We start from the raw sequence: 22,130 nt of genomic DNA, 5'->3' as shown, positions 1-22,130 counted from the left end.
TCCAATCTCTGCCTTTATCTTCACGTAGCATTCTCTGTGCGTGCTATCTCTGTCCAAATTTCCCCTTTTTATGGGAACATCAGACATATTGAATTAGAGCCCATCCCAGTGACCTCATTTTAACTTGATTACCTGTCTAATGACCTTATTTCCAAACAGAGTCACCTTCTGAGGTACTGGGCATAGGACTTCAGTGTATCTTGTTTGAGAGAAACAAACACTAGGATAGAATTGTTTTGGAAAAGAAGAGAAGCAACTCCCGTAGAAAGAAAGGAGAAGCAAACAAATAAACAGAATGAGGTTGTGTGAAGTAAGCCACCAGAAGAGGAACCATATAGGAATTTTGAGGTGCTGGCTAGAGCATTTGTCCCATGTATCAGGGAATGGCAGTGTTGGAGTTCCTGGAATTGGGTGAACCTCCAAAAGAAAAATATAGAAAATACCTGATGACAGAAAGCACCAGCAGCTGGGCGTTTGTTACCAAGGGGACCACAATCACAATTTACAATAGCCTTTTCTTCTCACTCCTGAGCTGACACTGAAGGACCTTAAAGTAACAGAATAAGTGTGGGATAGAGAGAAGTAAAAGGTAGAGAAACAAAGGCAAAACAGACCATACCCGCTTCCTTCTAGCCATGTTTTTGGGTTCAGGACTCTGCTGGGAAAGAGGACTGTTTAAAGTGATTTAGAGCTTTCCAGTTCAGTATGTAAAGAGTTTGGACCTTGGAAATGAGCCATTTTTATCTTCACAACAAGGAAAAATGCTGAACAAACTAAAAATCAACATCTCTTCTTAGACCCTTCAGAGAACTGAAGTCACAGGGAAAACTGCTGCCCCCAAATTGAAGAGACAGAGAAGTAGTTTGAGACCTTCTGTGCTTCCTCTACCTGGATATCTTATGCCTTCTTCAGTTTTGGAAAGTTTTCAGCCATAATTTCCTCAAATACATTTTCGACCTCCTTCTCTCTCTCCTCCTCCTCCTCCTTGGATCACTAAAATTCGAATGTTGGTATGTTCAATGTAATCCCAGAGATCTCTTAAAATGTTTTCATTTTTTAAATTTCTTTTTCTTTTTGCTCTTCTGATTAGATGATTTCCATTATTCTGTTTTCCAGATCACTTATACATTCTTCTGTATCTGTTATTCATTTCTTCTAATGTTTTTTAAATTCCAGTTATTTAATTCTTTACTTCTGATTGGATCTTTTTTAGTATTTAAATGTTTTGCATTATACTGAACTTGCTATTTTTTTAACTGAAGTATAATTGATTTAAAATACTGTGTTAGTTTCAGGTGACAGCTAAGTGATTTGGATATATATATTATATCCAAATATATATATAAATCCAAATATATATAGTCTTTTTACAGTTCTTTTCCATTACACTTTATTACAGGTGTTGACTATAATTCCCTGTGCTATACAGTGAATCCTTGTTCTCTATTTTAAATATGGTAGTATGCCTCTGTTAATCCCATACTCCTCATTTTTCTTTCCCCTACCCCCTGCCCTTTTGGTAACCGTAAGTTTGTTTTCAATCTCTGTGAGTCTGTTTCTGTTTTGTAAATGTGTTTGTACTATTTTTTAGATTCCACGTATAAGTGAAATCTTATATTTGTCTTTCTCAGTCTGACATACTTCACTTCATATGATAATCTCTAGGTTCATCCATGTTGCTACAAATGACAGAATTTCATTCATTTTTATGGCTGAGTAATATTTCAGTGTGTGTGTGTGTATCAATCACATATTCTTTGTTCATTCTTCTGTCAGTGGGCATTTAGGTTGTTTCCATGTCTTGGCTATTTAAATACTGTCACTGTGAACAGTGGGGTTCATAACTGCATGTGTCCTTTCAAATTTGAACTTTATAGATACATGCCCAGGAATGGGACTGCTGGATCTTATATTAAATGTATTTTTAGTTTTTTAAGGAAACTCCATACTGTATTCCATAGTGATTGCACCAATTTACGTTCCCACCAACACTGTAAGATGGTTCCCTTTCTCCGTACCCTCTCTAGCATTTATTATTTGTAGACTTTGGTGATGGCCATTCTGACTAGTGTGAGGTGATAACCTCATTTTAGTTTTGATTTACATTTCTCTAATAATTAGCCATGTTGAGCATCTTTTCATATACCTGTTGGCCATCTGTGTGTCTTCTTTGGAGAAATATCTATTTAGGTCTTCTGCCCATTTTTTTTTTATTGGATTTTGTTGTTGCTATTGAGTTATATGAGCTCTTCGTGTATTTTGGAAATTAATCCCTTATTAGTTGCATTGTTTGCAAATATTTTCTCCCAGTCCATAGACTGTTTTTCTATTTTATTTATGGGTTTACTTTGCTGCGAAAAGCTTATAAGTTTGATTTGGTCCCATTTATTTTTGCTTTTATTTCTTTTGCCTTGGGAGGCTGACCTAAGAAAATGATACTATACTTTATGTCAGAGAATGTTTTGCTTATATTCTCTTCTAGGAGTTTTATAGTGTCATGTTTTGTATTTAAGTCATTAAGCCATTTTGAGTTTATTTTTGTGTATAGTGTGAAGAAGTGTTCTAACTTCATTGATTTATGTGCAGCTGTCCAACTTTCCCAACATCAGTTGCTGAAGAAATGTTTTTTCTCCATTGTGTATTCTTGCCTTCTTTGTCAAGTTTAATTTACCATACGTGTGTGGGTTTCTTTCTGGGCTCTCTGTTCTGATCCATTGATCTGTATGTCTGTTTTTGTGATGATATCGTGCTGTTTTGATTAGTGTAGCTTTGTAGTATTGTCTGAAGTCTGGAAGGGTTATAAATCCAGCTTTGTTCTTTCTATTCAATATTGCTGTGGCAATTCTGGGCCTTTTGTGGTTCCATATATTTTAGGATTATTCTAGTTCTGTGAAAAATGTCACAGGTAATTTGGTAGGGGTCACATTAAATCTGTAGATTGTTTGGGTAGTATGGCCACTTTAACTATATTGATTCTTCCAATCTAAGAACATGGGATATGTTTCCATTTCTTTAAATCATTTTAAATGTACTTTATCAATGTTTTATTGTTCTCAGTGTATAAGTCTTTCATCTCCTTGGTTAGATTTATTCCTAAATATTTTGATGTGATTATTTTAAACAGGATTTTTTTAAAAAAAATCCTCTTTCTGATATTTCATTGTTAGTGTAAAGAAATGTAACATATTTTTGCTTGTCATAAATAGCTTTTATTATGTTGAGATATGTTCTGTCTGTACCCACTTTGGTAAGAGTTTTTATCATACATGGGTGTTGAATTTTAACACATGCTTTTTCTGCATCTACTGAGATGATTATGTGATTTTTGTCCTTTCTTTTATTGATATGGTGTATTACATTGATTGATTTGCATATGTTGAACCATTCTTGTGACCCTGGAATGAATCCAACTTGATCATGGTGTATGATCTTGTTTATGGATTGTTGTATTTGGTTTGCTAATATTTTGTTGAGTATTTTTGCAAACATATTGGCCTTTTTTTTTTTTTTTGTAGTGTCTTTTTTTGGTTTAGGTGTCAGGTGATGATGGCTTCATTCCCTCCTCTGCAGTCTCTTGGAAGAGTTTGAGAAAGGTAGATATAAGTTCTTCTTTGTGTGTTGAGCAGAATTTCCCAGTGAAGCCATCCAGTCCTTGACTTTTTTTGCTATAAATACTATTTCACTTCTAGTAATCCGCCTGTTCAAATTATCTGTTTCTTCTTGATTCAGTTTTGGTGGACTGTATGTTTCTAGAAACTTGTTCATTTCTTCTAAGTTGCCCTTTTGTTGGCATATCACTGTTCATAGTACTTTTTTATGGTATTTTGCATTTCTGTGATACTGGTTGTTATTTCTCTTCTTTCATTTTTTTACTTTATTTATTTGGGTCCTCTGCCTTTTCTTCTTGGTGAGCCTAGCCAGTGGTTTATTGATTTTGTTTACTCTTTCAATTCGTTAATGTGATATATCATGTTGATTGATTTGCAGGTACTGAACCATCCTTCTATCCCTGGAATAAGTTCTACTTGATCATGGTTTATGATCCTTTTATTGTATTGTTGGATTTGGTTAGTTAATATTTTGTTGAGGATTTTTGCACCTATGTTCATCAAGAATATTGGTCTGTAATTTTCTTTTCTTGTGGCATTCCTTGACTGATTTTCTATCAGTGTAATGCTGGCCTCATAAAATGAGTCTTGAAGTGTTTCCTCCTTTTCTTTTTTGGGAAGAGTTTGAGAAGAATGGGTATTTTATTGTTTGAATGTTTAGGAGAATTCACTAGTGAATCCATGTGGTCTTGAACATTTTTTGTTTTCTGAGTGAGTCAGTCTTGGTACTTTGTATGTTTCTAGAAATTTAATCATTTCTTCTAAATTTGTTGGTGAATAATTTTTCATTAGTAGTCTCATGATTCTTTGTATTTCTATGGTACCAGTTTTAACAGCTCTCCTCCCATTTTTTATTTTATTTATTAGTTATTCCTTGGTGAGTCTTACTAAAGGTTTGTCCTCTTTTAAAAATCTTTTCCAAGAATCAGCTCTTGTTTTCATTGATATTTTTGTCATCTTTTTAGTCTCTATTTTATTTATTTCTTCTCTGATCTTTGTTATTTCCTTCTTTCTACTAACTTTGGGCTTCATTTGTTCTTTTTCTAGTTCCTTGAAGTTAGATTGTTTATTTCAGAATTTTCTTGTTTCTTGATGTAGGCATTTAAAGCTATAAACGCCTCTTAGAAATGCTTTTTGCTGCATCCCATAAGTTTTGGTATGTTATATATCTGTTTTCTTTTGTCTTAAGATACTTATCTCTCTTTTGATTTCTTCTCTGACCTATTGGTTGTTTTGTAGCATGTTGTTAAATCTCCACATATTTGTTAATTTTCCAGTTTTCTTCTGGTAATTGATTTCTAGTTTCCTACCATTGTGGTCACCCTTCCAGAATTAAGACTTGTTTTGTGACCTAAGCTATCCTGGAGAATGTTCCATGTGCACTTGAGAAGAATGTGTATTCTGCTGCTTTGGGATGGAATATTCAGTATATATCTGCTTACTTAATCTGGTCTAACACATCGTTTAAAGCTGATGTTTCCTTATTGATTTTCTGTCTGGATGATCTATCTATTAATATATGTGGGGTATTAAAGTATCCTACTATTATTGTATTGCTGTCTATTTCTTCCCCTAGGTTTGTTAATATTTGCTTTATATATTTAGGTGTTTCTACGTTGGGTGCATAAATACTTACAAATATTATATTTTCTTATTGGATTGATCCTTTATCATTATGTAATGATCTTCTTTGTCTCTTATTACAATTTTGATTTATTATATGGTCTATCTTGTCTCATAAGTATAGCTACCGAAGCTTTTTTTTTTTTTTTTCCATTTTCATGGAATATCTTTTTTCTGTACCTTCACTTTCAGTCTGTGGGTGTTCTTAGATCTGAAGAGAGTCTTTGTAGGCAGTGTATGGATTTTTTTTTTTAATCCATTCAGCCACTCTTTGTCTTTTGATTGGAGAATTTAGTCTATTTACATTTGAAGTAATTATTGATAGATAAGTACTTAATGTCGTTTTGCTAGTTGTTTTCTGGCTGTTCTGTAGTTCCTCTCCATTCCTTTCTTCTTGTTTTCTTCCTTTGTGTCTTGATGACTTTTTTTTTTAGTCATATACTTGGATTTCTCTTTCTCTTTTGTATATATACTCTAGGTTTTTGCTTTGTGGTTACCAAGGTCCTTACATACAGCAATTTATATTTGTAACAGGCTATTTTAAGTTGATAACAAATCTGAACACATTCTAAAACTCTGTATTTACTCTCCTCTTCATCCACCCCCAGTGTTTCGTTTTTGTTGTAACATTTTACATCTTTTTATCTTGTAAATCCCTTAACTAATTATTGTAGTTATAGGTATCTTTATTTATAGGTATGTTTATTTTTGTCTTTTAACCTTCATATTTCGTTTATAAGTGGTTAATTCATTCCCTTTACTATATATTTGCCTTTACCAGTAAGATTTATATTTTCATATGTTTTCTTGTTACTTATTTCTCTTTAGTTTACCCTTTCTTTTTAGTGTAAAAGCTAAAAAGCTCCCTTAACGTTCCTTGTAAGGCTGGTTTAGTAGTGATTAACTCTTTTAGCTTTTGCTTGTCTGGAAAACTCTCTCTTCAATTCTGAATGTTAATTTTGCCGTATAGAATATTCTTGATTAGAAGTTTTTTTCTTCCAGCACTTTAAATATATCATGCCACTCCCTTCTGGACTACAAAGTTTCTACTGAAAAATCTGCTCGTGGTCTTATGGGAACTGCTATGTGCACTATTGCTGCTTTTAAGATTCTCTGTTTTTAACTTTTGACATTATAGCTATATTGTGTCTTGATGTAGTAAACAAAACAGTGATTTATTTTTCCCATTTCTTGGTTGGTAGTTTTAGAACATTGCTTAGCAGAGATGACAAAGTGTAAAATATCTGAAATACACATTATCATCTATACAGTTGAACCTTGAACAACACAGGGATTAGGGGTACCTATCCTAACCAGGTATAACTTTACAGATGGCCCTCTGTGTTCATGGTTCTGCATCTACAGATTCAGCTGACTGCAGATTATGTAGTACTGCAGTACATAGTTAGTTAAAAACATGTGTGTACGAGTGAACCTGTTCAGTTCAAGTCCATGTTATCCAGGTATTTTAAAGTGTTTATTAAAAAGTTAATTCGTACTATTTTAACATAGTAATTGCTAAGCCAATAAAGTAGATACTTCTTTATAGTTACATAAAAATACAGTTAAACAAAACAGAAGGAAGATGACATTTTATAAGAAGATAATATTTCTGTAATAAGCATATGCAGATTTATTAAATATTAAGCTTCATTCCTATTGTTTATTTACACAAAAATAAATGAGAAAGAATAATTGTTTTGAAGTATCACTTTTTATCATACTTTAAGAAACATTAAGTATAAAGTCAAAATGGTCTGAAAAATCAATAGCTTGCCATTTAACACTCCCAATTATAAATTTTATTGCACTTATGGGTACAGTAATTTCATAGAGCAAGTACAGAAATCAGATGCAAGCTCTTCTCTCTTTTCTACTTTTCTCTTCTTCCAACTACTCTCATTCTCTCCTTACTGTACCTCTTTCCTTTCAGAAGGGAGCCATAGAGAAATTCTTTTCTAGAGGAACTAAGTCGCTTTGCAGGATTAATACAGAAATGGACAGATTCAATAAAAAATCGTGTTAACAGATGATGTTTAGATATATTAGAAAACAAAAGAACCCAAATGTGAAATCCTATAAGATTATTTTATTTTGGTTGTGGATCAGGTTTTTTTTTTCACTTTCTATTTTAGTGTCTTTTCTACTAACACATAGTTATACAGATTAAGTACATAGACCATCACTAAGCTGAAAAAGTCAACTGTTGACTTATCTTGGTTGTTATAGTAATTGTTTATAGGTAAGATTATATGGGAAGTCCAATTCTCATGAATATTTACCATTTTTAAATGGTCTGCATAGAATTTTTAGAAATTATTTCAATCATGTCTTAAAACACTTGGCTCATGATTATCCTGGCCAGCTAAAGTATATTCTTTAAAACTAAAATTTGTTATTTGGCAGGCAGCTGGCTACATGGCCATTTATGTGCTTTTATGTAAGGAAATAATGTAAGAAATTTTCCAAGGTGGCCTCTGCACCCCAAGCTTTTACTCTTTGAAAAATGCCTAAGTACTTTCCTTTGGACATCATGTAGCATATACATATTTTATAAAAATCACAGAATGTGGGAACATGAATAACCTGAGAACATGAGAAACTATGATGTTCAGTGTCATGTGGTCTAAAATAGCTCAAGATATAAGGCTTCTTCCAGATGTACTGGAGATTGCTCAAAAGTCTAATTGTCTTCTTCTTACAATGACAGCCATTTAAACAACTGTGTTTATTAACTGCCCACTAGATGAATAACTATAGTAGTTATTTGGGGGAGACCATTGTTATAAAGGGAGACTTCATATTATGTTTTAAGGCCCTCAAGGTCTTTATAATCTAATATTAGCTACTGATAGGAAGGGTGTAGTAAATATAACTGTACTTGGCATAGAGGGCACTAGAAGATGTTCCCTTTTCCTTCCTGTGTGTGTGTGTGTATCAATGTAATAGAAATAAGAGAAGTAAAAGAAATTATGGATAAGAGATTGCTGGAGTGAGTTTTGAACATGATTTTGGGAGAAAGATGGTTCCTGTCTGGGAAAAATGGCAAGCGTCTGGTTTGAGCCAAGAGGATGACAGGCAGTTGTCTGAACTTGGTACTAATGGGGAGAGGTTCTGAAAGCATATGATTGGAAGTTTGATGTTTGAAAAACCACTATAGGCAGAGATATTACTAAAGTTATACTTCAAGAGAGTGCTTTTTGTGGCTCTGATTTAACTAAATTGGATGAGAAAGAGGCTATGGGAAAGGAGGCTGGTACAGTGGTAGGTATTAAAGGCAATTAAGACCTGGACTTGGGCTATGGCTACAAAATTCATTTTAAAATTCCAGATGACCCTCGGGAGACTATGTGACTGTAACTGAACATCCAAATATTGTACTTAAAAATTCTTAGGGAAAAGATTCCCCAAAATTTTGCCTGTCGTAGATACTTCAAGCCTGAAAGAAGAAAAAAAATAATTCAAAGGGAACACGAGATGGCAGCAGCTATAACATATTAAGAAAAAGACTGAGAAAAGAAAAACATTCGAAATTATTTTTAAAATAAAAAATGTAGCACTTTACTTTTTATGAGCTGTACTCCTTTGCAGCTCAGAGATTAGTCAGTCATTGGTTTCATGCTTCACAGCACATCTGAGGTTCATTCTGACTAGAGTAAAAATCCTACTCCATTACATGTGATTATTTCCTAAAATAAAGCTGTTGCTGTTTTCTGCAGATGACTGTTCCTCTGCGTTATCTGAGGCAGAAGAGTTCTGGATGGCGCACATTCGTTTTAAATGTTCCAGCATTGCTTTTTCTTCTTCTTCTAGTCTTTCATCCTTCCTCATTTCCCACCTAAAAGAAAAATCACATCTTAGCATTTTTGTAACTTGCAAACTACAGTCAACACTCAGTTATTCAGGGCTTGCATATGTGTAGTCACTGGTTTATTGAGTGTTTCTCCTTCTTTATTCTTTTATTCATGGCCTCTTGGGCAACACAACTCATTGGCACTGCTTCTGTAGAGTCAGCCAGGAGAATGGAAGAGGAAAATAGTCAGACGAGCTTCACTCCAGGGTAAAGTTTTAAAGTATTGTTTTAAATGAGTTTTCAATATTTCTAGATTTTAAAAATGTATGGCTTCCCAGGGTATACATGCATATAAATAAAATCTAGAATTAGCAATTCATAAGCAAATATTTTTTATAGTATTTTTCCCTCATGGATCAACCGATTGGTGGCCTTAAGTTGTAGAGAGGTTTGCAGGAAGGCTCTGGCCACAAGAAGAATACCAGGGTAAACTGGATATACCTTAATGGCAGTTCTGTCTAGTCCTAGAAATAAGATCATATTTGAAGTATTCAAAATAAATCACCCAAGAAAAGCAGCAAATTGTTAGCAAGGTTCCATAGAGCATTTGCTTAAAAAAAACTGAAGACTTTCTAATTCTGGGTGATTGGGAGATGCAGAACAAAATGGAACTATATATGTATATAGTCTCATAAAGTGCACAATCACCCTAGCGTGGTTAATCCTTCCTTCCTCTCCTTCCTCTCTCATATATGTCCCTGCCCCAGGACTGGCCTTGGCACACTTAACCAAGCACTCCAGCAAGGAGTTGTCTGCATATATTTCCTTTTTCTTTCCTCACTCCTATTTTTACCAAACCCTAAGCCATCTAACATGATACGCTGTCGCAAAATGATTTCAAAACCAACGTTGATACATTCTAAGAGACCCTCTACTAGAAGGGCTTCAAAGAATCAGGATTTCTAACAACAGGCAAGCAGCTCTTCACTGACTGTCTTCCTGGAGCCCCCAATTTTATCATAGTCAGGACTCCGGGATAACAAACAGCCTACCACATATGAGGAAAGCATATGAGTTTGAGGTGAGATTTCCTCAAGGAAAGAAAGCAAGGGCATTACATTTTCTATAGAAACCTCCTGGTAGGATCCCTGTTCACACACAGGTTTCCTGGTTGGAGTGTTGGATTCAGTATGTCCTGGCCAACCCTAGGAGGTGGTATATATAATGAGAGAAGAAGGAAGGGGAAAGAGTGTAGAGAAAGAGGATGATCTGAGAGATTCAGCCTGGGTTTAATTTACATTGCTTTTTCATCTTCTACCTGGGACTCTCCTCATCTCCCAGCCCCCACCTTGGCTGGATCCACAAACTGCTAAGTCTTACCATCTTAGTTTCTCCACATGTCCCTGTGTAGTCAGAGATGGGTCATTGGTCAGACAGGTTTTAACAGCAACATGAAGGATAAGGAGATTTTTTTGCCACCACACTGTTTAAATCATGTCACAAGGAGCAATACTCCTGAGCTCACTATTTTGAGATTTAAAATTTAGCCCACAAGGTTCCCTTATACTGCTTTCATGGAATTTTGAAGATTAAAAAACTGTCATTACCCATTTTATATAAGTGAACTTGGGCATCACTAATTTGCATGTTAAGTTGAACTCCTTCCAAGTAGAAAAATACTAATAACAGAATATACTTAGGTAGCACTAACTATGGCCTGGGCATTGTTTTGAACACTTGACATAACAATCTTTAAATCTTTACTACAAAATGTTATTATTCCTATTCCATAGAGGAGTAAACTGAGGCCCAGAATGTTAATGTCACTTGGCCAACTATCTTTGGATTGAAATCAGGAACTCACACTCTGTAGTAAATGCAATATTACCCATGTTTTTAAAACTGTTCTACAGGCATTATTAATTAATGTTAAAAAAAATAGTTGAATATTTTATTTCCTGAAAAATGTTGCTTGAATTTGGTTAGATATTAAAAAAAAAATTCTAAAATTCACACAAATACTCACAGAGAAATCCAAATATTAAAAATTAGGTTTGCCTTTTTTCTCCCATGCAAAGGTGCTAATATTATACTGGGTAAATGAACTATGAATGTCAACAGAACAAAATACGTAATATGCACATAAATATTTTGATCATTGTCTCTACTTGTGAAAATTGAAAGCACAATCTCTGCTTCATTAAAAACATCTGTATAATTAATGTAATTTAAATGAATTGTACATATAATAGAACCTAAGATAAGGATTTTTGAAGCTTCATGACAATTATAGGCACTTCACAGTATAATTGAGCTGTTGTGATTAATGAAACCAGGCAAAGTTATTTACCTACCACAACCTTCTTATATTTGCTTTCTGCTTATTAAAAAGAAATTATTTCATAAATATATAAGAAATTATGACAAACATAGCAGTAAAATAATATTAGAACTACATTTCCCTTAAAATTTTACTTTTACTGAATAAAAACATTAGGGATTTGAAATCCATGTTTATTTATCACAAGTATTATTAAATATTTCACATTTATAAGTTCCTAAGGGAAGTTGATCTCTAATTCTATCATAGTTTTAGGCTTTGTTAACACAGTGCAAAAACAAGTCAGTTCTATTAAAAAAAAACCTATTGGAAGAGAAAATAATTCATCAAATTGTTAAACACAAAGAACTGAACTGTCTGTTCCCCAGTTTTCTCTATATTTCAACTCTGTAGTGAAAGCGTATCCTTACAGAAACCAGAAAATGTCAGAACCAGCGTATTCTAGTTCTCCCTAAAAAGCATTATGAAGTGATGACGTTTTTGTTTTTCCCATCTTTGGTAGCCCGCTCTCCTTCACTGTTGCTAAATTCCCTACCTTTCTACTATGGAAAAAGAACTGCATCCAGACCCTCACTCTAGCTGGAGGCAGTGCATATGTTGTGTCTTAGACACTGGTGAGCTGCCAAGTCCCATGAGACCTCAGTGATCTGTACTTTAATCTTAACTGACTTCTGGAATTGGCTCCGTCTGTCTGGCTCCTTGGTGGGTAGATGTGGGAGCTTGGCCCATCCTTGACTAGGAGTCCCTCTTCATCCCAACCCAGCAGGAAACCTAAAACCTGGGCTGAGATACTCGTAACAGAACCTTGCTTACCAGTACTGCTTGGATTGACTTGGGGGTTCTCAGCCTTGGTGGGTCTTCCTAGATTTCACATTCAGATCTGGATCAGAGGTATCTGCTTGCTTCTCTGCACGCTACATGGATGTTGGCTAATACTAGAAGGCTCTTACATGTCACAGACTATGGGCTAAGAGCTTTCTATTTCTGCTCACCTCAATGAGTCATGATAGATTTGGGATCTCTAAACTGAGACCTTGAGGGGTACAAAATAAAAACAGCCACAGATCAGTGAGAAACTGTTCTAGTGATCAGTTTGGCAGAATCTTTTATTTTGGAGCCTTTAAGGATAGCTTAAAGGTGTCAGAGCCAACCAGGAGAGCCATTCTTGGTGTTAAGCATCAAGTCTAACCTTGTTAGACTGGGTCCTGACTGTCACAGAAGCAGGAAAGAGCAACCAACACCAGACAGAGGAGGAGGGCCAGAGTCTGGAGTGTGACAAGTTCTCTGGGGCATTTACTATGTCTTCTACCAGGAGAAAAACGTCTACAATCTGTGAACTCAAAGGTGTCCTGCATAAGAGCGCAGGCTCTGGAATCACTCTGTCTCCCAGTTGAGTCCGCACCCTTCACTTACTAGTTGAATCACTGCAGGCAAGTTTCTTATCCTCTCCTGTGCCTCAGGGCTCTCATCTGTACAACGTGGTCCAAACCATTTGAGAGGCTCACAGCCTTGCTCATTTGTGTATATGTTGCCTGTGACTGATTTCACACTGTAGTGTCGGGGTTTAGTAATTGTGCCTGAGACGGAGACCAACTGTCCTATTAAGTCTAAGTTACCTACTGTTTGGACTTTTACAGAGAATGTTGCCAAACACTGCTGTACAATAGTGGTTCTGACTGGGGTGGCCCTGCCTTCCTGTTGGGAAATGTGGAGAGCATTTTGGGTTGACACTGTCTAGAGAGTACTGCTAGGACCCAGGGAACAGAGGTAAACACGTTTAATGTGCAACAAACCTAAACAATAAAGATTTGTCTTCCTGAAATGTTAGAAGTCTTCGCTGAGAAACTCGTGCTCTAGAATCTTCAAAATAATGTTCCTGCGTCCCTTTTAATTTGTGATTTCACTTGGAAGGTTTTAGTGTTTCACTGCTCAGAGTACCATTTGCTGAAGGGTAGAGAGGTTTGGAAGCCAGGTTCTGGATTTGAACCCCTTACAAGCTGTGTGGCCTTCGGCAAGCCAGATAGAGTGTGCCTCAGTTTCCTTTTCAGTAAAATGGAGTAACAACAGTGCCTACTTCATAGTTTCCATCAGAATTCATGCAAAGCACGTAAAATCGTGCACAGTTCATAGCAAACACTCAGTAAGTTACAGCTGTTGTTATTTGTATGGTAAATATTTGGCATATTGGTTAATGTTGCAAATAGCAGAAACCCTTACTGTGGTGGTTTAAACAAAGAAGGGTTTATTTTTCTCACATAACAAGAAATTCTGAGGTGGGTGACTACTGGCATGGGTTAAGTCACTTGACAGCAGCTGGGCTGATGTCTCTGTGTTTTCTTGTCCTTTACCTCATGGTTCCAGGATGGTTGTTGTAGCTTCAGCATCCTTGTTGAGAGGCAGGAAAAAGGAGAAAGGGGCTAGTGCTCCACTTTATCAAGGAAATAAAAACCTTTCCCAGATTCCTTCCAGCAGAAACTGGAATCATACTGTGTAGGTTTGAATCTTGATTCTGTCCTTTACTGGCTGTGTGATGTTTGGAAAGTTTCTTAACCTTTCTTGGCCTTATTTTCCCATATGCAAAATAGGGGATGCTAACAGTATACATCTTAATGCATTATTGTATAGAGTAGGTGAACCATGAATTCATAAAATGTTGCTATTATTTTAATTTGTATCAAGTGGCTTCCCCAGAGCTCCTACCTTGATATTCCTTCTCCTGCCCTGTGCCTTTCAGGTCATTTTATCTGATAAATTCTCTTATAAACATGTGGGTAAAGTGAAGTTGCTGTGTATGACAGCAGTTTTCCTCTGTGATCAGTTACACGCTTCTCTAATCATGTTGTCGTTGCCTCTTGTCTTTCATGAGGGAGACATTTCATGCCAGTTCATTCTTTTCAGCCGAGGATGGCCAAGGCTGGTTGTGTTTTCCTGTAATCCCTTTGCTGTATTTTTCAAATACAGTCTATAAAATGATGGCATTTCATCATATTATTGGCATTTCTCCTGAAACACCAATACAACACTTGGATATACAAATGTAACTTGAAATAAGCCTCCTGATGTAATGTTATTATTAAACATTTATGTAGTACTTTATATTTACAAAGTGCTTTACAATTATTTACTAGTTAATTGTACTATTAAACAACATTAACCATTTGGCCAAATTAATGACTTCAAATTGTCCTACCAGTCAGTAGCTGAGGGATGGAAAGTGAAGACATTGGATAACAAACTTTTTCATCCTTCTTCTTTGGACAACATTAGTGCAGAGTAGGTTCAAAGGGAGGTTCAAATCACAGGGGGAAAAGATGTCTCTGTTCTCGTCTTCCTGTTGTCCTATAAATGTGGATTTTCTTCAGAATTCAGTCCTAGGCCGTCTTCTCTTGTCTCTTGGGAAACCCATCTACTCCCACCTATTAAGCTGTTATCTCCACATCTGTAATTCATCTGTCTCCCAAACAGTAATTCAGTATCTTTAAACTTCATTTTTCTCCCAAGCTCTCTAAATTCAGCTTCTTGATGGTTATCTTCTCTCCCATTCCAATTATATTCATCATTCATATTTCTTCATATATATATATATTTCAATTATTCAAATTGACCATAACCCCCCACACTCAATAACATAGGGTGTGAACTTCACAAAGTAATTTATGCCTCTGCTTCCCATCTTGTCTGCACAGTCTATCTCGCTAAGAGACAACTTACTCTGTAATCTCTCACATTCATCCTGCTGCGATCCGTTCACAGTTCAGGTGCTGTGATAGTGTGATTTATAAAGAAACATATATTTGGTCTTCATACCTGTTTCTGGTGGAGAGCTCCTAAAACCCTTGCAATTTACTGTGAGGAGAGCTATAAAGGTGTCTTTTGTTATGTTAATGAGGTGACTTTTGGAAAATTGCAGAGGATTGGGAGCTGGTTATCCATGGAATCAACCACATGATTAGAGGATTGGAACTTTCAGTCCACCCCCAACCTCTGGGGACTGAAGAGGGCCTAGAGAACTCAATCACCAGTAACCAATGATTTAGTCAGTTATGCCTATGTAATGAGGCCTCCATAAACATCCAAAAGGAGAGGGTTCAGAGTTTCCAAGTTGGTAAACACATGGGGATTTGGGGAGAGGCATACTGGGAGGGAGCATGGAAGCCCCTCACCCTTTCCCCATACCTTGTCCTAGGCACCTCTTTCCTTGGCTATTCCTTTTATAACAGATAACCTAGTAAGTAAAAAACTTCTGAGTTCTGTGAGCTGCTGTAGCAAATTAATGGCCCTTCAGAAGTACTGAGGGCCAAGTCCAGGCCTCCGCCCCAGGAAGACAGGATGAGAGAGACACAGTGGGGGATGACCACCACTCCTGCCTTCAGCGGTGGCCTAGAGAGCTGTTCAGATCTCCCAGGGCTGCTGCCACAGCTGCTTCACAAAAGGTTGGCACTCAGGCCCCATGGTTCATGGCTCTGCCTGTAGCCCCAAGAACAGAGGGCACTATGTTAGGGGACCCTGAAAGGGGGCTGTTCACAGGTGGAGGGGGCTGAGGGCCCTTCTATTAAGTACACAGGGCCGTACTTTTTTTTTTTCTCTTGGTAGCTAGTTTTGTCAGAAGCACAGGTGACAACCTGGACTTGGAACTGGCATCTGAAGTTCAGGGGCAGAGAGCAGTTTTGTAGGAATGAGCCCTTTCCTTACTCTGACTTTCTGCACCACATATAATGAGCCCTGTGGGATCTGATGCCATCTGCAGGTAGTCTCAGAATTGTGTTGAATTATTACTTAGTGTCAAAGAATTGCCTAGTGATGTGGGGGGGAATTGGAATTGTGTGCAGAATCCTAGATGCTCATGATTTCATTGCCTGAACAGGGCAATATTCGCCAGATACTCAGAGCTAAGCCTCACACCACTGCTACACCAAATCTTTAATGACTGTCCTGCCTAGAGAGTTTAGTCTTAGTGTTCTAGCTTGGTAGGCATTCCATTTAGCTGCCACCATCTCTGCTCAGGGAGAAAATGGATTTTCCTTATTGCCTTCTGACATATTTTCCCACATTTGCATGTCTACTCTTGCTATTCCACTTACTTGAAATGCCTTTCCATATACTCCAGACCCACTCATTCTTCAGACCTAGTCCACATCCTGCCTCTGATGAAGTCCTTCTCACCTACCCAGCTCTGATGTGATTGTCCTTTGAGTTCTATGGTACCTAATGTCAGCACTATTTTGGTAAATTAACCACATATTGCTTTGTTACTTCTATCACTTTACTGAGCAGTTATTTGATGATTCCTTTTTATTTTTTAACATAGTATCATTTCATCCATACTTGCAGTTCCTTGAGGAATACGTTTAATTATCTATAACTTTTATTCCAATTTTTCTCAAAGAAGATATTCAAATAGCAAAAAACAGCACTCTGTACACTATACTCTGTACACTTTAAGCACTCTCAAAATGTTGATGCTGTGTGTTAGAAGCTTCAGTGTTAACTATATTATTCTTAGGTGGCTTGAAGAAATAATAACCTTTAACCACTAGTGTCACAGTGGGTAGTAGCTGGTATGATGAATAGTATTGATAAATTGTTATTTGTATGAGTCATAAAAACAAGGGCTCTAAGAGCCTTCAAATTCATCTCCTCATCCTTAGTTTCTCCATCACTAATTAATTCTTAAGGTCTTAAATTCAGTGATTATACCAAAAGACAACAACTTCCTACAGGTTCATTTATTTACTAATCATCTTCACATTCCAAGAATGAGATGGTGATATAAGGAAAACAAGACACTCAATAATTCATGTTACTTGGTCCCAGACTAGTGTTTTTGACAAATGTATAAGGTTTTAAAACAATCTTTGGTTAGCCAAGTACTTTATTTAGGTTATATTCTATACTAGAGTCAGTTCTCCTTTTGTAGACCACCAGCTATTTAAACATTCAACTTCTTGTGATGTGACACCATGATTGACCCCAGTAACCTTTTCCTTACTCTGACTTTCTGCACCACATATAATGAAGTATAAAACTTCACTCCATTGGTCTCACTTGGATCTCTGGTTATTGATTGCCTTGCTTCTTTCATTAGTTTGGAAGCTACTCAAAAGCGTACAATAGGATTGTAATAAAAGGGTTCTATCATTTTAGTTCTTATGAAGTCGTTGCAGCTAATTCTTTCAAATTATATAGGCCACCAAAGCTCTTTTAGTCATCAGTAAAAACATCATTCACTTTCTCATTCTGGTTAATTTAATTAACAAGAATAACTAAATATTTTGGTTCTTTATACCTTTTATTATTTATTTGTTTCTTTTGGATAAAAAAAGTTTAGGAAGAGCAACTCATTGACTGACAAAACTGTTTTAAAATTTACATATATGTAGTGTTCATTGTTTCTAAGAACAGTTTGGAGCTTTAGCTTTTTAAACTTACAGTTATCAAAGGAATAAAGCCAGCCACAAAATAAGAATCAACAGAATGCAGTAATCCAATCATAAAGGACAGTAAATGTGCTTACACATGTTCAAGAAGTCAATCATCTAAGTGATAAATACTTAGTTCATTTGTGTTCTTTTTTTTAAGATTCTACATTTAAGTGATATCATATGGCATTTTTCTTTCCCTTTCTGGCTTACTTCACTTAGAATGATGATCTCTAGGTCCATCCACGTTGCTGTAAATGGCATTATTTTTTATGGCTGAGTTGTATTCCATTGTATAAATATACCACATCTTCTTTATCCACTCATCTATTGATGGACATTTGGGTTGTTTCCATGTCTTGGTTATTGTAAATAGTGCTGCTATGAACATTGAGGTGCATTTGTCTTTTTGATTTATATTTTTCTCTGGGTATATGCCCAGGAGTAGGATTGCTAGCTCATATGGTAAGTCTATTTTCGGCTTTTTAAGGAACTGCCATATTGTCCTCCATAGTAGCTGCACCACCAAATTGCATTCCCACCAACAGTGTAGGAGGGTTCCTTTTTCTCCACAACCTCTCCAGCATTTATCGTTTGTAGACTTTTTAATGATGGCCTTTCTGGCTGGTGTGAGGTGATACCTCATCGTAGTTTTGATTTGCCTTTCTCTAACAATTAGTGATGTTGAGCATCTCTTCATGTGCTTGTTGGCCATCTGTATGTTTTCTTTGGAGAGATGTCTGTTTAGGTCTTCCACCCATTTTTTCATTGGATTGATTGCTTTTATTTTGATATTAAGGTATATGAGCTGTTTGTATATTTTGGAAATTAGTCTCTTGTTGGTTGTATCATCTGCAGATGTTTTCTCCCATTCTGTAGGTTGTCTTTTGGTTTTGTTGATGGTATCCTTTCACTGTGCAAAAGCTTTTAAGTTTAATTAGGTCAAATTTGTTTATTTTTGCTTTTATTTTCATTACTCCAGGAGCTGATTCAAAAAATATATTGCTGTGATTTATGTCCAAGAGTGTTCTGCCTATGTTTTCCTCCAGGAGTTTGATAGTATCTGATCTTGCATTTAGTGGTCTTTAATCCATTTTGAGTTTATTTTTGTATGTGGTGTTAGAGAATGTTCTAGTTTCAGTCTTTAACAGGTAGCTGTCTAGTTTTCCCAGCACCACTTAATGAGAAAAAACTATCTTTTCTCCATTGTATATTCTTGCCTCCTTTGTCATAGATTAATTGACCATAAGTGCATGGGTTTATTTCTGGACTTTCAATCCTGTTCCATTGATCTATGTATCTGTTTTTTGTTCCCGTACCATACTATTTTGATTACTGTAGCTTTGTAGTATAGTCTGAAGTCAGAGAGCATGAGTCCCGACAGCTCCATTCTTCTTTTGCAAGATTGTTTTGTCTGTCTGGGGTCTTTTGTGTTTCCATACAAATTTTTAACATTTTTTCTTCCAGCTCTGTGAAAATGCCATTGATAATTTGATAGGGATTGCATTGAATCTGTATATTCTTGGGTAGTATGGCCATTTTAACAATATTGGTTCTTCCAATCCAAGAATACAATATATCTTTCCATTTGTTTAGGTCATCTTCAATTTCAATTTCTTTCATCAGTGTCTTACAGTTTTCAGAATACAGGTCTTTTGCCTCCTTGGGTTGGTTTATTCCTAGGTATTTTATTCTTTTTGGTGTGATAGTAAATGGGATTGTTTCCTTACTTTCTTTTTCTGCTATTTCATTCTTAGTGTATAGAAATGCAATTGATTTTTTAAATTAATTTTGTATCCTGCAGCTTTACCAAATTCATTGATGAGTTCTAGTAGTGTTCTGATTGCCTCTTCAGGATTTTCTATGTGTAGTATCATATCATCTGCAAACAGTGACAGTTTTACTTCTTCATTTCCAATTTGAATTCCTTTTATTTATTTTTTTTCTCTGATTGCTATGGCTAGGACTTCCAAAACTATGTTGAATAAAAGTGGGAGTGAGCATCCTTGTCTTGTTTCTGATTTTAGAGAAAATGCTTTCAGCTTTCCCCATTAAGTATAATGTTAGCTGTGGGTTTGTCGTATATGGCCTTTATTATGTTAAGGTATTTCTGTCTATTCCCACTTTCTGGAGAGTTTTTATCATAAATGGATGTTGAATTTTATCAAAAGCTTTTTCTGCATCTATTGAGACGATTTTTATTCTTCAGTTTGTTAATGTGATGTATCGTCTCACACTGATTTGTGGATATTGAAAAATCCTTGCATCTCTGGGATAGATCCCACTTGATCATGGTGTATGATCCTTTTAATACAGTGTTGGAGTCAATTTGCTAGTATTTTGTTCAGAATCTTTGCATCTACATTCATAAGTGATATTGGCCTGTAATTTTCTTTTCTTGTGATATCTTTGTCTGGTTTTAGTATCAGGGTGATAATGGCCTCATAGAATGAGTTTGGAAGTGTTCCTTCCTCTGCAATTTTTTTGGAATAGTTTCAGAAGGATAGGTGTTAACTCTTCTGTAAATGTTTGGTAGAATTCACCTGTGAAGCCATCTGGTCCTGGACTTTTGTTTGTTGGGAGGCTTTTTTTTGTTTGTTTTTCAGGTTTTTTGGGGGTGGGGGGAGGTAATTAGGTTTATATTTATTTTTGGAGGAGATACTGGGGATTGAACCCAGGACCTCATGCATGCTAAGCATGTACTCTACCACTTGAGCTATACCCTCCCCCTGGGAGTTTTAAAATTACTGACTCAATTTTAGTACTGGTAATTGGTCTATTCATATTGTCTATTTCTTCCTGAGTCAATGTTAGCAAATTGTAGCTTTTTAAGAAATGCCATTTCTTCTACATTGTCCTTTTTGTTGGTATATAGTTGCTCATAGTAGCCTCTTATGATCCCTTGTATTCTTGTGATGTCGGTTGTAACTTCTCCTTTTTCATTTCTGATTTTATTAATTTGGGCCCTCTCCCATTTTTTCTGGATGAGTCTGACTAAAGGTTTATCAATTTTGTTTATCTTCTCAGAGAACCAGCTTTTAGTTTCATTGATCTTTTCTATTGTTTTTTTTAGTCTCTATTTCATTTATTTCTGCTGTAATCTTTATGGTTTCTTTTCTTCCACTAACTTTGGGGGTTCTTTTGTTCTTCTTTCTCTAGCTGCCTTAGGTGTAAGGTTAGGTTGTTTACTTGAGATTTTTCTTGTTTCCTGAGGTAGGTTTGTATCACTATAAACTTCCCTCTGAGAACTCCTTTTACTGTGTCCCAGAGGTTTTGGGTCATTGTGTTTTCATTTTCATTTGTCTCAAAGTATTTTTTTGATTTCCTCTTTGATTACTTCAGTGATCCATTGGTTGCTTAGCTGCGTATTATTTATCCTCCATATTTTTGTAGTTTTTGCAATTTTTTTCCTCTATAGTTGATTTATAACCTTATAGTGTTGTGGTCGGAAAAGATGCTTAGTACGATTTCAGTTTTCTTAAATTGACTTAGGCTAGCTTTGTGGGCCAGCATGTGGTCGATTCTGGAGAATGGTCCGTGTGCACTTGAGAAGAATGTGTATTCTGTTGCTTTCAGATAGAATGCTCTATAGATCTCAACTAAGTCCATCTGGTTTAATGTATTATTTAGGGCCTGTATTTCCTTACTGTTTTTCTGTCTGGATGAACTGTCCTTTTATGTAAGTGGGGTGTTAAGGTCCCCCACTATTATTGTGTTATTGTCAATTTCTCCTTTTATGTCTGTTAACAATTGCCTTGTATATAGAGGTGCTCCTATGCTGGGTACATATATATTTACAGTTGTTATAGCCTCTTGGATTAATTCCTTAAGCATTATGTAGTGTCCTTCTTTGTCTCTTGTAACAGTCTTTATTTTAAAATCTATTTTGTCTGATAAAAGTATTACTACTCCAGCTTTTCTTCTGGTTACTGTTTGCATGGAATATCTTTTTCCATCCCCTTACTTTCAGCCTGCATGTGTCTCTAGCTCTGAAGTGGGTTTCTTGTAGACAGCATATATTCGGGTCTTGTTTTTGTATCCATTCAGCCAGTCTGTGTTTTTTGGTTGGAGTGTTTAGTCCATTTACATTTAAGGTAATTATTGATATGTGTGTTCTTATTGCTATTTAGTTAATTGTTTGGGGTTTGTTTTTTGTAGGTCTTTTTTTTCTCTTTCTTCTTTTCCTTCTCTTTTCTTGAGGTTTGATGACTAGAGAAGTTCCTTTAACATTTGTTGCAAAGCTGGTTTATTGGTGCTGAATTCTTTGACCTTTTGTTTATCTGTGAAGCTTTTGATTTCTCCATCAAATCTGAATGAGAACCTTGCTGGATAGAGTATTCTTGGTT

At 35.9% G+C, this 22,130-nt stretch overlaps 1 protein-coding gene and 1 long non-coding RNA gene across 4 annotated transcripts in view; one reads left to right on the top strand and one right to left on the bottom strand.

Moving 5' to 3' along the window:
- LOC107034419 (uncharacterized) overlaps positions 1-22,130 on the top strand; it is a 79,664-nt gene that overhangs the window by 1,963 nt on the left and 55,571 nt on the right. The gene's annotated exons all lie outside the window — the stretch shown is intronic.
- KIAA0825 (KIAA0825 ortholog) overlaps positions 7,021-22,130 on the bottom strand; it is a 351,023-nt gene continuing 335,913 nt past the window's right edge. Inside the window, exon 18 of one of the 2 annotated variants that reach the window (XM_072958370.1) lies at positions 7,021-9,069. In XM_072958370.1, the coding sequence (XP_072814471.1) occupies positions 8,904-9,069 (166 nt within the window). In that variant the 3' untranslated portion in view covers positions 7,021-8,903. The remainder of the gene's footprint in view (positions 9,070-22,130) is intronic. The other variant, XM_072958369.1, reaches the window with a different exon arrangement.

Source organism: Vicugna pacos, chromosome 3, assembly GCF_048564905.1.
Source record: "Vicugna pacos chromosome 3, VicPac4, whole genome shotgun sequence".
Classification (NCBI taxonomy): Eukaryota; Metazoa; Chordata; class Mammalia; order Artiodactyla; family Camelidae; genus Vicugna; species Vicugna pacos.
The sequence above is the reverse complement of the archived record's forward strand: the minus strand, read 5'-3'. Positions and strand labels throughout refer to the sequence as shown.